This window comes from Solea solea, chromosome 9 (assembly GCF_958295425.1).
Source record: "Solea solea chromosome 9, fSolSol10.1, whole genome shotgun sequence".
Taxonomy (NCBI): Eukaryota; Metazoa; Chordata; class Actinopteri; order Pleuronectiformes; family Soleidae; genus Solea; species Solea solea.
In genome coordinates, this window is record NC_081142.1 from 13170470 (window position 1) to 13184810 (window position 14341).

Below are 14341 nucleotides of genomic sequence, written 5' to 3' on the forward strand. Positions count from 1 at the left end.
TTCACATGTATAAATTTAGATAAATAAATGTAGTCTTCTTTTTCTTTTGGCTGCTCCCAAATGTAGTATGTTTCTGAATTGATTTACCAATATTGATGAATCGATACTGACACAATCTGTGTTTATGGACAACGTGAATTAAAACAGCATTTTCCTTACAATGTCAGAGCATGCAGGGAAAAACGCACATTAAATAAATCTACTGTATTAGTGTTAGTAATTAGATTGATAAAGGCTTATTACTGCTTCAATTAAAGAGGTCACTCTATAATTACGTTATATGAATAAATAAGAAAATCAAACTGTGTTTTTTGTGAAAAGGCATCTGTGGTCAAGGAGACAGCTCTAAAACATGACACGGGTGTGAAGGAAGTGGATTGAAATGACATTTCGTCAAAGTTTAATGTTGAATTACTGCGTTACTTCGAAGAAATGACATTATTGCATAAGATGAGGTGATAATTATCAAGTCACGATTTAGTAATCAAGTCACCCGGACCACAAGGTCAGCGACATCAACCATTTAGGGGCATTTGAATGAATTTAACCTAGCAGCTGGCTTGTTCAGCACAACATTAATTAAAGGAAAGAACTCTCTGCTGGAACGTGCACATGTGGTGCCATTGTCATTCTATATTTCCATGGGAAATATATAAATATAAATATATACACATATATGTATATATATATATACACACACACACCATCAACAGTACTTTCATCTATCTGCCTCTGCACCCAAAGGTTCGACACGTCCATGATTTACAGTAGAAATCCAAAGGTGGTGAGATGTGCTGACGGGTGTGTGTGCAGAGAAAGAAGAAAATGCTGAATGAGATGCAGAACGACAACATATTATAATGGTTTTCACTTTTGTGGCGCACATTATTTTATACTATATGCTGTGTTTTACATTTATAAAATGTGTAATTATGTAAAAAAAAAAAACACACATCCATTCTAAAATGATTTGTGCTGTTTGCAAATAGCTACCTTTCGTATCAGCTTTTCCGACGAGATTAAGCAGAGCTGTGACGGCTGTCGGCTTGCTCCTTAGCAGCGGGTTCAACCAGACGCTCGTACGAGATTACCAGCATTACCTGCATTCAAATTATAAGATCAGTGTTAATACAAACTGTGATAAAAATTACTTAAAAGGGCTTTTCTTGCTTTTCGGATTTCCTACTGTTGTCTTTACTCAATTCCTAATATACATTTTCTGCTAATTAAATCATCGACTGTATTTTTTCTTCAGATGAAACATTTCAATTCATTTAGTAAGTCAAATAATTCTTTAATTACTATTCAGCCAGTCTTAGCCCGTTTGTATATGTAATGCAATCAGGCTTGGGGAGTAATGGAATACATGGAACAGCGTTATATAATTAGGAACTGAAAAAAACATAATCAGATATCACATTTCGTAAAAAATGGGATTATTAGTAGGACTACAATTAAAATACCTAATAATGTATGTATGTAACAATGTAACAATGTAATACATAACAATGTAAACTTGTCATGCAAGGAAGCAGATTTTATTTTTGCTTTGTAAAGTGTGCTAGGGTGTTAAAGTCATGCGTAAGCACATTTTTCATTGGACGGGACGTCTTTAGGCTACTGTCTGAACTTGTTTAAAAGGATAAGCACATTTGACTTAAACAGAGGGCCCATTTTTGTTTCCACCACTTCATTTTCTAAGGTCACATTGTTCCGTTGTACACGCTGAGGTAAAAGTGATCTTATTGATATTGCTTTTCTCTTGTCTTTATTTGCATTTGTATTGGGGTAATCCAAAAGTAATGGAAAGTAATCAAGTTACATTACTTTAAAATTGTGGCACTCGCATTAGGTTACCAACTACATTTTTGAACAGGTTACTAGTAACTGTATCAGAATACATATTTAAATAAAGTAACCCTCCCAACCCTGAATTCAATGCATCACAAAAGAGATAGAAAGTCAGAAAAAATAGGCCAAAGAATATTTATATCATCCGTTCCTAAGCAAATCTTAAAACCCTATGAAACAAAAAAATCAAAGAATATTAGAACTCAAAGTGGTTGCTGCTGTTAACCCTAAACCCAATCAAGCAATGTACTGTTAAAAAAGGACAGGAAATGGAATAATGGAACATACAAAATACACATTTTGAATAAAATAAGGATGAAGAACAGCAGTTTAATCCAGGACGGTGATGGGAATGGTTGTGTTTAAAGCCAGATGTATTCTTGTGTTATACTGAGAACATTAAGAACTTTGTATAAAATACTGTTAATATGTAAATATCTGGTGATGGGATAAGGAAGTGTATATATTGAGTTGTGTGTAATAGGAATATGGTAGGTACATATAAGTTTATAATTTTGCCTACTCCTTTTCCAACATGTGATGAGATGTAAATGTAAATGTGTTGTCATGAAATAAGCTGTCTAGCTAGATAGATAGATAGATAGCTTATTTAGCTAGCGGGTTAGGGTTAGCTATCGAGAATATACCAAACACAAACAAAGACAGAGTTCCTGGTGGACCCCATTAGGTGGAAGGGAAAGAACAGGAATATGGATATTTAAATATTTTGTGAACGTCTCAATAATTTCCACCTACTGTTATCAGTGCCAGCAGTGCCATCATCACCCCCAACATGATGTACATGTGCTCGGTGAGGCCACCAGCCCACAGTGGGCCCAGGATGGTAGCGAGACCTCCCACTGAGCGACGCACTCCTTGACTGAAACCTGCAAAAAAAAAAAAAAGATGCAATACCCACCAGAGCTCAAACTAAAAGTGTACAGACAGTTACTGGGTACAGAGCGTTTCATAGTTACACGCTGAAATGCGCATCAAATTGTCAAAGATATTTCTACTAAATGTCGCTCATTCTCACCTTGTGTTTTCTCAGAGGTGACTTTGGAGAAAAGAGAAACCTGAGCCACAGCTACAAATGGCAATCCCAAAACCTGAAGAAACACTCCGATGATGAACTCAGTCAGCTGCCATGGAAAATCACCTACAGGAAACACAATGAAAAAGAAGACACCCAAGTATGAGTATTAGTATGATAAATGTGTGCACAGCCATTAACATGACTGTGAAATACTTCAGAGTACATGTATCCAGATTTGCAGGTATTGACTATTGAATAGTGCTTTATTCATCATTCACCAGAAAATCTGTTATCATTTACTGCAAGTACAGATATGGATGTGCAAGAAATACATGATGAGGTGCAAGATAAGCGCTGACTGACCTAGAGGCTTCGCCAGGAAGATGAGGCACCAGACACCAGAGATGTTGCAGATGGTCCAACCAATGACCAGGACTACCCGTTCTGGGACACGTCGACTCAGCCAACGGACAAAGAAAAAGCCAGCAATCACCTCGACGCCACAGAGACAGTACATGACACTGTTCTCCAGCTCGCCATAGCCAAAGTACTTCTGGGTTAATGGAGTCACCATGGTCTGGAGGAGGGAATGATGAATGTGCAGTTGACACATATGAATGTATTAAAAGTTGTGGTGTGTGTGTGTGTGTGTGTGTATGTGTGTGTCTTAAATATACCTCCAGTGCTGTCTGATTGAAGAGGGTGATGAACTGAGCGGCCAGCAGCACAACCACCTCTTCTTTTAGGAATTCTACAAAGGTAACGAGACAAAGGAAAAGACTGAAAAAAGAAGCAGAGACCCACAGCCAGAGAGAGATAACAGGGAGCTGAGAGACACTGATTCTCATCTGTTAATTACTCAATTAAAACATTAGCACTGATGTCATCTGAGCAGTCCTTAAACTAGAACGTTAAGCTTCTGAAAGACGGAGGCAAGAAGATGAATATTAAGTGAAAACAAAACCGGGCCTTAAATTGCAAGCTTAAGGCATACCGCATTCAGTGGGAGTAGATAACAAATAAATGGTCCTTATATGCATGAAAGGAATTGTTCATAATATTAAAATTTTATATCAAAAGGTACTGTTTTTGAGACTGGGAAAAAAATCGATGCTTCTTAAGTTCCCTAAAGTGGCCAAACAACAATCTTGCACAGATATTGTTCACTGTAACTTACCTCGGGATAGACTGCAACTCTCTGTGGGGTTGGAGGACTCCTGGGTCCCTGACAACACTGGAGAGAGAGGTGGGGAGATGTGATCCAGTGTGGAATTGGACGCCGTAGCGATGCAGTTTGTCTGGTGTTTGGAAGTCCCCACTGAGCCGTAGGACCCACCCAGCTCCTGGGACCTCATTAACGGCTCGTCCTCATCGTTCTCATCTTCCTCATCTTGCAAAGGCCCATGCTCTTTCTCTTCTACCTCACACGTCCTTGCTGGACTTGCCTGCCCCATCCCTCTCTCCAGAGGTGGTAGGTCCCAGTACATGAAGACCACCACCAGCTGAAGGAGAGTCCACAGCAGGCACATGAACAACTGCAGAGGGCGATAAAGGGCCGTTAGCCTTTATGTGGGGGAGCAAATAAGACTGCCAAAAAGGTCTTATTGGGAATTAATATTTTGTACTTACACCAGGCGCAGTAAATTTATTGACAACAAATGGACCCAGATTGAAATCACACAACCTCAAGAAGATGTTAAATGCTGGACCTGTGAAAATTACAAAGTAATGCTGTAATACCTCCTACACAATACTTGTCGGGTGTAAATAAATCTCAAATCAATTATCCATACTGTTCGATTTATCATTCGATTAGGTGTCTCATGTGTAATGGCCCATGGTCTTTAATTTAACATTTGTGCCACAAGTATTAACCAAGATAACTAGCGATCTCGGTCCACTCCAATCTGGAAAACAGCAGAGACCTTGTGATACGAATCATTGTAAAATCAAATGACGAGCAGAGGAGCACTGACCAATCAGAAGGCCAGCTTGTCGACACGCCATAACAGCTGCAAATACTGTAGCACGGTCTTGTGGAGCAGTACTTCTAGTCAGGAAGCCAAAGATAGATGAGCCAGCACCTGTGCCAATGCCTGAGGGGGATTCATATATTTCAATATTAAATAAGTGCTCTGATGACACATTCAGTTAGAAACACCGAAGACTGTGATATAATCCAAGTGGGCCCTTATCTGCATAAAAGTGAAAGTGACTTCCAACTTAAACACACAAAATCTGATGTTCATGTACAACTACAGTGTGGGTTTTTTTTTATGAACATGTTGTAATTCAGCATTTATCAGTTATTGTTTCAAAACACAAGATTCATACTTTTTTTGACCTTTTAAATAGACCATTTTGTCTTTTCAGTGATTTCAGTGGCATCCAGTCTGCACTCACCTGCTACTAATCTGCTTGACAGTAAGAGCCACTTGGAGTAGCCCATGAAGTACATGAAATTACCTACAGAGTAAAAGGTGGAAACATTCGGTTATTGGTCAAACGGACAACATTCAAATATGCTAATTGAAGGTTTTTATAAACTGGAAATTAAAAGTGTGTGCTTTCCTCTGAACTCTAAAAAGCACTTGGATGGTTAAAATTGAGACTCACCGACTATCTCAAAAATGTTGGAAAACAAGATGATCTTCTTTGTAGTTTGTGTCCTGTCAGACCAGTGGCCAAACAGAGGCCCAGACAGGAGGCCACTCAAGCTGAACGCTGACAGCGCCAATCCCAGGAAGTAAGGCGCAGCATCTAAAGTTTGCAGGTACTTCCATATTGTGGGCAATATTACAGCTGGAGAGAAAGAACAGAACCAACATACCAACATGAAAGATGACACAAAGATGAACCATTGTGTGTTGGGACATAAATGAAATTCAGACCACATGTCAAGGTTAATGTGATAAACAAATGATATTCAACACAGAAAAACTAACTTCATGATTCAGCTCTGTTGGCCTTTCTTTGGTGGAAGTCAATAACATATAATAATATGAAGAACATTTGGAAAGCCTGTTCCAACATGATGGCAAATATTGCCACCAATGTGCTGCACCTTGAGACTGTTTCACTTTCATCTCATCCCAAAGCATTTTGATAAAAGTAAAGGTTTAGACACTGCAGCTATTCCACCATTTAAAACCTCCTAATTATTTTTCCTCTAATACTTTGCACCTCTGTCCAATCAAGCTGCTTTGTTTGTTAGTGGCCTTGTTCTCATTGTCTAGAGGGTATTGTCCTTATTATTATTATTATTAATCACAGGGTTTAGTAACAGCTTGTTTTTGTTTGAGTGTTTTTAAGTGATGAGTATAGGGTAACCTGCAGGCATGATTGACATTCAATGTTGTGGTTTCATTTTGCTGTAGTTACTGATACATACATAAAAGCCTTCTCACATCTTGGCGAGCAAGGCTTTTATATTTTCATTTCATTGTGCACCATCCATTCATCGTCTACTGCTTCATGTGGGTCGCAGGAGTGCTGGTGCAAATCCCAACTGGACCTGGACGGGTCGCCAGGCAATCACAGGGCCAACATACAGAGTCAAACAACCATTCACTCACACATTCACACCTACGGGCAATTTAGAGTGTCCAATTAATCTCTGCATGTTGGAGGAAATTGGAGAACCTGGAGAAAGCAACAGTGCTAGCCAGATCTACTCATTTCAGGGTTATTCACTGGAAAGTTCAATTAAAGTTCAATAAAAAGTGTAAATATTGAAGTGTTCTACTGACTGTGGTGTATATTCAACATTTTGCCTTGAACTTTACATGAAGGTTGTCTTTCTAAGATAACTTTTTAGTGTCTTCCTTCGAATAGATTGTTCTTGGTCAACTTTGTATAGTCGTGATATCGGTATAATAATGGACCTTGAAAGAAAACCTAAAGGTTAGGTGACAACATTAGATAGTTTAACTTTGACTAGAGTGGTAGTGTTCTTCAGTGCTTCCAGTCTTATCCTCGTGTGGACAATGGATAGTGCTGAACCATTATATTCTGAAATTCAATTTCAGGGTCAGAAGACACACAAAATAGCATGCCAGGGAGGAAATAATGCAAGTTCTTGTCATCTGAGGGAATGTCATCGCTTCATTACCATGACAGAGACATCTGTATGTGGAAGGAACAAAACCACTTGTCATGGTAAACCCTGTACAACTGGAAATAATCTTGTAAAACAGTAAAATGCCATATTATTCTGTGTGTGTACATATTGTTTATCCAATCTTTGTCATGTTGCCATTGAAGAAAATGATATTGCAATATACCATATATAGTTGTATGTTGTCATAAAGGACAGTATGAAGGGTTGTTGTCCCAACAAAACAAGGATTGTCTTAATCTATAGGAAGCATACAAAGGTATTTATTTAAATATTGATATATTGCAAGTCATCATAGATAAAGTGTAAAATATTTAGGCATAAAGTTAGCAAACCCCACACAGGAACTGTTAAGAATTAACTGTATGGTTCAGGTGAGACCACTACAGACATATCAATGTGACTGTTTGGGAATGTAGTATGGTCATTTTACTTTTGAACTTACAGTCACACTAATGATATAGCCTGACTGTAAAATGTCACTCATTTGAAATTATGTTTTAATAATGCAATGGAGAGGGAGGGAAACAAAAGTAACAAACAAAACAGGCAAAAATTAGTATTTATGAGGGTATGATGCTCAGTTGTGGTGAAGGATAACTACTTTGTTGGACACCAAATCTGAAGTCTTATTTCTTTTACTCAGCTATTTCTTTCTAACTATTCATTTTGTTATTTGTCAGAAATATAAACACAGGTATAATTTAATGGGATTTTTGTATTCAAACTCTCAAAAGCCAAAGAGCTAGAATGAAAAATGCAAATTGCGATTAGTTTTAGTTTAACTTTTGGGCAAATCTTCTCAACAATAAAACTAAGCCCTTCTTATAAAAGGTAAATTGAGGAAAATAGTGCATATCAATGACAGCAAAGTCTGATCATGCAGTAGAGATGTTAATCGATATCGATCAGATACCGGTCAAAATCCCTGTATCGGATATCAGACAGAAAAAAAATGTAGAATCCAATTTAAAAAGCCTATATATTACATGATTCACTATGCACAGACTGTAAAAATGTCTGGGCTGTTTATTTCTTCTTTTTGGGAGAACAATCTGTTACACAGTTGGAGAATTATGTCTTTGAAACGACTCCGCACAAATGTGTTGTTCACTGCTTCATAGTTCATAAATGGTCCAAAATGACTGTATCGGAATAATATCGGTATCGCTTTTTTGATATCAGTATGGGACACAAAAAAGCGGTCGTTTTTTCTTCCATAATCAACTTGCCACCTAAAGTTAGTCCTCATGTTCACGCTACTTGACATGTATCACTGCTCTATTATTAAAAATACACATTACACGTATGGTGAAATAAGACAAAACGTTAAGGGGTACAAGTAACAATATAACAGATGCAGGTTCACACGTCTTACCATATTCCACGCCACTAAGAAGAAACATGAGCCCAATGGTGGCGTAAGTCAGCCTCTTTTTCCGTCGATAGTCCATTATTCGGCCGTTTGTTTAATGTTGGTTTGAATTCACTCACAACCTTCAACATCGTCTCTCCACACTCTCAAACACCGCAGCTGACCTAATGCCGAGTGCGGCGCTTCCAATTAAAGAGGCGGCACAGCGAGGACACATCAGCAGCTCTGCCAGCATATGGCAGCGAAAAGAAAAAAACCTGTTTAACAGGGATTCATGTTATTCTACATGTTCTGATAATGACAGTACACAGCGCAGAAGTCTTTCAGCCCGTGAAGCAGAGAACACTCCTCTCTCTGAGAGCGTGAACAACATAAACACACCTACAGACACACCGGATCCGTTTATTCGCCCCGGGAGGATCCGACCTGTGCACGCACTCTGATTACATCACTTCCGCTGGGATTCCACTCCCAACCGTGGATATAAACATTTGACTACTGTAAGTGTAGCCATAAAGGCACCAACTCGGCGAGTATGATTGGTCGCTTTACTAATTTGACTTTCACAGCTGAATTAATGGAAAACAAATGTTTTAAATAGAAGTGATAGTAGTAATAATATTAATAATAAACCCCATGGCATGCCTGTTTTTATTTATCTTTTGCATTAAGAGTATTATCTGTATAGCTGCACTTTAATACTTATGAAGGACGATAAATGACATAATAATAATTAAAAGAAAGAAAGAAAGAATACGTGAATAAATAAATACATGAATGAATGAATAAAGAAATAAAAGAATAAATGAATGAATGAATGAATGAATGAATAAAATAATAAATAATATTTTGTAATATTGTCATATTGTGACATAAAATATCATATAGTGGTGTCTATATATTCTATTGTGGTGCTTTTGTATTTCATCTATAACAGTTTTCTCTATTGAATATTTTAATAGTTTGTTGTCGAGTGCCTAATATCATGCTGCTGCTACAAAAAATGCCGATAAAGTAGGCTGTTGCTGTCAGCCAGTTGATTCTCAGTGAAATTCAACAATTTGGTCATGTCAGTACAAACTAATACAGAAATCTAGACCAACATACCTAACATACAGGGCCTTCTGTATTACCTCGGTTGTACCTTGTTTTCATATAAACTACCATTTTTCGTACTGCTTTTCTATCACATTAAACCAATTTGGCCATTCTCATCTGACTTCTGGCATCAACAAGGCTTTTTTAGCCCAGGTTGCTGTTGCTCACTCCATTCCATTCTCTGTTATGGTTGTCTGTGAAAATCCAAGTAGATCTCTAACCCTTTCTAAAATAGTCAGTAAACCTTGGTCATGTCTACATGACTAAATACATTACACTGACGTTGTGTGAATAATATACCTAATAAAGCGGTCAGTTGTATAAATTAATATCCATTTTCCCTCCAAACTACTAGCTGATTTGACAAAATGTCCTCATTAGAATATATTTAGGCCTTTCAGGTACACACTATTATAAGAAGCTAGTGTGAGTCATTAACAAAACTGCTTACTAATCCTGTGACATCCATTACCATGGACACTGAGGACACTGTGTTGTACACACAAGCTGACTTCTCCCATAATTCAATTTTCTTACTGTTGGGTCAACACTTTGGTTTCTCTGACACTCAACCAAATATCCATGACAATTGTGGAAAATAAAGTGCTAAATGTGAGTGGGAAGGGGAGTAATTAAATAATGAATATAATAAAATACTTGCCACTGCTTCAAGTCCTGATTTCAAAATTCATTTAGTATAAAACTATTCAGATTAAAAAAATAAAGCCAAACAAAGTATAATCTAGATTATTAATTATTCTTGTAACTTTAAGATGTTCAGGTATTAAGATGATGGAGAACAGTCCTATTACATTATTGATAAGATTTAATGTTTTTTTATTTTTATTTTACTGCTGTATGTATTGCTGTAGTATTTTTTACAAATGATTACAGTATTACATATTTCCATACAGATGTTATAATCCTATGAGCACTGGTCCAGATGGCTGTCATGCCACAGTAATTTAAAATAACACATCTTACTATGATGACAGCTGAATAAAAAAATATGAGCCAATTTGACAGATCACCAAAATCTGTTAAATTTTGTATTAAAAGAAATCTTTATTTACATTTTGCGAGCAGATGGAGGTTGCAGTCCTTTTTCAGTGTCCCAACCTGTGGTCCATTTCCTTTGAGGAAACATTGTATAACTATAAGAAAAAAAGAACACCAACTTTGTTTTCTATAGTCTTCATGTGTTTTGTCAGTGAGCTGCCACTGGTGATGTGCTCCAGACTTATCATGTCCGCAGCCCAGTATGAAGGTCAACTATGGCAGTGGAAGAGTGAGTATAAGTGGAAAAGCAGAGTTGGGTTTTAGAAGGCCAGTTTCTTCATGAGCAGGTAAACCCTAGCGTCCACCTCAAAGCCATGAAGGTTGTTGGCATCTCCCTGTAGCCTCATGAGAAGGCCACCATAAGATACATATGCAGAGCTGAAAAACAGCATGTTCATAGATTAAAGCCAGTAAGAGACACATACACACATACACATACTGTTTTTCAAATATAATCCCAAACTGATTATATGTGTACACACACACACATACTGTATATATATATATATATATATATATATATATATATACACACACACACACACATATATATATATATATATATATATACATACATACATATATATACACATACATACATACATACACATATACATATATATATATACATACATAGTATAATAAAACAATAGTGATAATGGCAGGTAAAACAGCATATAGGGATGCACCGACTGCCATTTTTTGGGCCGATTCCGATTTCTGGTTATTCATGGAGTTTGACCTGCGACCTATTTTAGCAGATTCCGATTTCATTTTCCAAACCACTTTAAAGCACACAGAGAGATTTATTTTCTATCTTTCCTTTAATATAAAATTCAAACATAGAAATACAACCAACTTTTCAGTCATGTAATGTCTGTTAAAAGAAATGGAACAGGTTAACAGATAAATTCTTCAAGACTAACAGTCAGAGCCTAGATGTGTTGCTACTGTAATACTGAATAGCGCCACAAGGTGGTGGCGCCTCCTGCTCCGTGGACATCCCCAAGAAGGAACTCTCAGAAACGAGTTGGTGCTGGTTGTACGGTCTACGTCTTACTGCTCATGTATGATTAGTGAACGTAGAGCCGCGCATACCTGGCTTTGTATGGTCGATGTGAATACTGTAGTATAAAGCTGCCGTGTGGAATTCCCACCTCTCTGCCTCTCGGCTCTCTGAGCTAACTTGCTATCCGGAGCCTCTGCTAACTGCTAACCCGTTAGCCTCTCCACTTGCACCAGCTCACGTTACAACGTGTGCTGCTGTTGCTGCGCGCTGTTGATCATGCAAGTGCTTTTGACCGGGATAAAATCGGCGTATCTCTGTGTGACCCGCCGGTCACCGGCCGATCAATCGGTGCATCCCTAAAAGCATACCATATACAATTATGCTAATGATTATTGTCATCATACTAATAGTATTGTTGGTCACTCACAGTCGTGTTGCTGCTTCTGTTGAGGTCTCATCACCTTCAATCTTGTACACCTTCCCGTACATCACATAATCAAACTGGTCTGCTCTGGAAATTTAAACATATATATAAAAAAGAGAGTTGAAACTCCAATGCACTGTTACACGTGTGATGCACACACAGACACACATAATTTATTCGTTGTTTACTACTTTATCTTCCACATGAGGGTCATGTGGGGAGCTGGAGCCAATCCCAGCTAACATAGAGCAAAAGGCGGACAGGTTGCCAGTCCAATGCAGGGCAAACATGTTCAACCATGGTCAGTTTAGAGTATCCAGTTGACCTCTGCATATTAGTGGACTGCGGGAAGAAACCGGAGTACCCAGAGAAAACCAACAGGCACATGGGGAGAACATGCAAAACCTCAGTCGAACCTGGATTCCAACCAGTGATCTTCTTGCTGTGAAGAAGCAGTGGCTGGCCACTACTACTTCAACGTGTGGACACACACACAAATAATAAATATACATATATATATGTTGTATATATAAATTACAAATGACTCACCTAGACGGCCGGTCATCCTGAGGATTATACTCTCCATCATCTGGAGTTCCATCTTCATATAATGTACTGGCAATGACCAGTCTGAACTTATCACCTTAATGGAATATATACATAAGGCCATACTATGTTTAATCTATGATTGTGAACTTGAAAACATCGAGTTTTTGGTCCATTAAACAAAAAAAAAGAACAAATGAAGTTAATTTTCTTACCAAGCTCAACAGGATAGATCTGAGTGTTCACATCCAAGATGAGGTCCATCTTGAAAGATTCACTTTCACAGTGTAGACGAGACACTAAAACAAACAGTCAACTTTTTTCAATGATTAAGGTGCATGAAGTTTGAGTATCTTCAGAAAAAAAAAAAAAACATGTATACACACCTCTGTCAAACTTCTTTCCATCTGGATCGATGTCTTTAACATCAAAGATGTCCTCAAATAGAATTCCAGCCATCGCTGTTGTGGTCTAAGAACCTAGACAAGAAAAAAGAAAAATGAGTCAATCAGTAGAGAAGCATGGTACTGGACTTTATGCTAATATCCAATATGCCGACATATTGGGAGTGCTTAGGCTGATAACCAATATCATGTATGCAGAGGTAATTTAGTCTGTTCTGTAGAGACCTTAAAATAAAAAGTATGATTTATAGCAATATGATAATAACAGTAAATCAAAAATGGATCATGTACCAAATTATTCAAAGTAAGAACTGAGAGTAGCAACATAGAGGTAAATACACATTTATTAGTGGAGACACAGAGTAATAACCAAAGCTGAAATGTCAGGGAAAAAAACCTGTACAAATGATCGAAACCAAGTATCATCCTAAGACATTATTAGACACAATTAATATACATATAAAACATTTACTTGACTTGTCATTAAGAGCACAACTACAGTTAAACTAACCTAATTGGTATATAAGCTGTCAATAAAGTTGGCAATCATCAGTTGTTGCAGGCCTACACGACATTGAATATTTACACAGATGGTTGCCATTTTTAGCTAGAATTGTATTTCATCTACCATATAATGTGGGAATATCAAGTAAATATATTAGCAACTCACTTACTTCTGTACATTTATCATATCACTCGTATTCCACTGAGAGATACAACCACTTAAAAGCAGTGGCGTAAATAAAATTATGTACGTGTAGTCATGAACAGTCTACTATGTTTAATTATTTATGCTGGTTACACTAGCATTGCATAAATCATACACATTTTGGGCTACCTCTTAGCTTTAGCATTAGCTTAGCTTCGTCCAAAAAGTTCCCCAATCTTACCTCAGAAAAGATTGCGCTTATATATTGTATCGCTCAAACAATAACGTCGCTTTCCCTCGATTAATCGTTGTGACTTTACGCTGGAAATCGCATTTGAAAACGCAATTTCATTCACAACAGCGTGAACCACAACCATGTACCGCTCAAACAATGTGCGCGACCTGTGACATGCAAACTACTTCCGGTTGGAAGTACGACATGGTTTACGTATCAATCACAAAAGTGCTGCTAATGCTGTGTGAAATATAGTTATATGTGTCACACAAAATAGTGAATAAAAAAAAAATACTATAGCTCTTTATCTGGTGTTAATCTGTACCGGAAATACGTCACTGTTATATGTATTTTATAATTTATGAAGAATGTGGGACATTTTATCCAGTAGTCATTATAGCGCAATGATAAAAATTTATAAATACAAGTGGTTCTCTATAGTTTCCCGAAACAAAAAGTGGAAACACTTCAGTGAAGCATGCCCGGCGTCGTCATTATTTACGACACTCGCCTCAGCTTTCTGGCATACAATGCATCC

At 37.5% G+C, this 14341-nt stretch overlaps 2 protein-coding genes across 3 annotated transcripts; both read right to left on the reverse strand.

Moving 5' to 3' along the window:
• Positions 1–373: 373 nt before the first annotated feature.
• On the reverse strand, positions 374–8795 carry mfsd8l1 (major facilitator superfamily domain containing 8-like 1). 2 transcript variants are annotated; one of them, XM_058638579.1, is made up of 12 exons: positions 8383–8795; positions 5504–5689; positions 5291–5353; positions 4864–4983; positions 4517–4596; positions 4065–4422; positions 3565–3638; positions 3251–3464; positions 2888–3010; positions 2608–2738; positions 994–1100; positions 374–794 (listed from the first exon to the last, which is right to left on the reverse strand). In XM_058638579.1, the coding sequence occupies exons 1-11, from the start codon at positions 8456–8458 to the stop codon at positions 1020–1022; spliced, it is 1506 nt and encodes a 501-aa protein (XP_058494562.1). In that variant the 5' UTR covers positions 8459–8795; the 3' UTR covers positions 374–794; positions 994–1019. The 2 variants fall into 2 exon arrangements, with proteins under 2 accessions (XP_058494562.1, XP_058494563.1); XM_058638580.1 differs by having other exon boundaries at positions 374–828.
• Positions 8796–10517: 1722 nt separating this feature from the next.
• On the reverse strand, positions 10518–13990 carry polr2h (RNA polymerase II, I and III subunit H). Its single transcript, XM_058638313.1, has 6 exons — positions 13810–13990; positions 12902–12994; positions 12731–12814; positions 12519–12612; positions 11973–12056; positions 10518–10914 (listed from the first exon to the last, which is right to left on the reverse strand). Exons 2-6 carry the CDS (start codon positions 12972–12974, stop codon positions 10797–10799), a joined length of 453 nt encoding a protein of 150 aa, XP_058494296.1. The 5' UTR covers positions 12975–12994; positions 13810–13990; the 3' UTR covers positions 10518–10796.
• Between the last annotated feature and the right edge of the window lie 351 nt (positions 13991–14341).

Bases quoted from the DNA above. Each gene is read 5' to 3' on its own strand.
- polr2h (XM_058638313.1), bottom strand. From the start codon at position 12,974: ATGGCTGGAATTCTATTTGAGGACATCTTTGATGTTAAAGACATCGAT. The intron at 12,815-12,901 runs GTGTGTATACAT...TGTTTGTTTTAG, and splicing joins TGGAAAGAAGTTTGACAGAG to TGTCTCGTCTACACTGTGAA. The intron at 10,915-11,972 runs GTGAGTGACCAA...GCTGTTTTTCAG, and splicing joins ACAGAAGCAGCAACACGACT to CTCTGCATATGTATCTTATG.
- mfsd8l1 (XM_058638579.1), bottom strand. From the start codon at position 8,458: ATGGACTATCGACGGAAAAAGAGGCTGACTTACGCCACCATTGGGCTC. The intron at 5,354-5,503 runs GTGAGTCTCAAT...TTTACTCTGTAG, and splicing joins CAACATTTTTGAGATAGTCG to GTAATTTCATGTACTTCATG. The intron at 4,423-4,516 runs GTAAGTACAAAA...CGCCCTCTGCAG, and splicing joins ATAAATTTACTGCGCCTGGT to TTGTTCATGTGCCTGCTGTG.